Source organism: Agaricus bisporus (genome assembly GCF_000300575.1).
Source record: "Agaricus bisporus var. bisporus H97 unplaced genomic scaffold AGABI2scaffold_9, whole genome shotgun sequence".
In the NCBI taxonomy this organism is placed as follows: domain Eukaryota; kingdom Fungi; phylum Basidiomycota; class Agaricomycetes; order Agaricales; family Agaricaceae; genus Agaricus; species Agaricus bisporus.
In genome coordinates, this window is record NW_006267372.1 from 814,274 (window position 1) to 815,316 (window position 1,043).

General features: G+C 45.2%; 1 protein-coding gene across 1 annotated transcript in view; it reads left to right on the plus strand.

Moving 5' to 3' along the window:
• Positions 1-317: 317 nt before the first annotated feature.
• Positions 318-1,043, plus strand: part of AGABI2DRAFT_145078 (hypothetical protein) — a gene marked incomplete at both ends in the record, with an annotated part of 915 nt that continues 189 nt past the window's right edge. Inside the window, one exon of the mRNA XM_006463829.1 lies at positions 318-990. Coding sequence (XP_006463892.1) covers positions 318-990 — 673 coding nt within the window. The remainder of the gene's footprint in view (positions 991-1,043) is intronic.

The window sequence follows — 1,043 nt, forward strand, 5'->3', positions numbered from 1 at the left end:
CATGGTTACTCAGCCCGTTCTATAGTTAGTTACCTCAGGTAGATAGTCTTAGTATAAGTAAGCGTAGATACTCTCTGTATTTCCCTACGCTTTACCAACTTGCTTTTCCCCTTACTCGCCCTCAAGTCTTTGCCTTCGCTGCAACCTGAGCTTCGCCTTAAGGTCGTAACATTTGGTAAAGCGTCTCTAGCTCACCTTGCAACTAGTAAGTACCTTGGAAGGGTACTGTGCAGTTTACTCTTGCTGCAGAACCGAAATTTTTTAGCCATACGGGCATCAGACAAATTTTAGCCACATGGGCACCAGAGAAGTAGTGTATGAGCACAGAGAGAAACGACTACGACAGTCTAGACGAAGAACACTATGAACGAGTAGCCAGATCTACTAGGAAAAACCAGAACAGGAAGAACCAGAAGAAACGACAACCAGTTGACTTTAGGAGTTACAGAGACACTAGAAACCCCGTCAACACAGAGACAGAGAACGAGAACACCATCGACACAGACGATCAGAACACCCGAGACAACGACAACATGAGCAATGACGCCGCCGTAACCGTTAATGCACAGACAGATGCACTCAAGTTGCTTATCCCAAACCCAAAGGATTTTGGGGGGAATAGAGAGCAGTTTTCAGAATGGTGGAGGAGCATGACGCTTTTCCTCAAATACAACAAGGTCACGGACACCGACCAGAAGATTATCGCTACCATCGTACGATTGAAAGGACCAGTCCCCAGCTGTTTTGCCAATATATGGACAGAGAAAATCGCCAGCGACATCACATACACATGGAATACTTTTGAAGAAGAACTCAAGACATCATTTGGAAAGGGAAACGAGAAGGATATAGCAGAAGAAAGGATTGAATCCCTCAAACAAGGAAACAGGATCACCATGGACTTCCTAGTCGAGTTTACAGCCCTCATGTACAAAGCCAAAATCGACGACCAACACGCCATATTCCTCCTTAAACGTCACACCCGTCACGGTATTATCAAAACTATCTTAGGATATCCAAGGAAAGACATTCCGGAGTCGAGA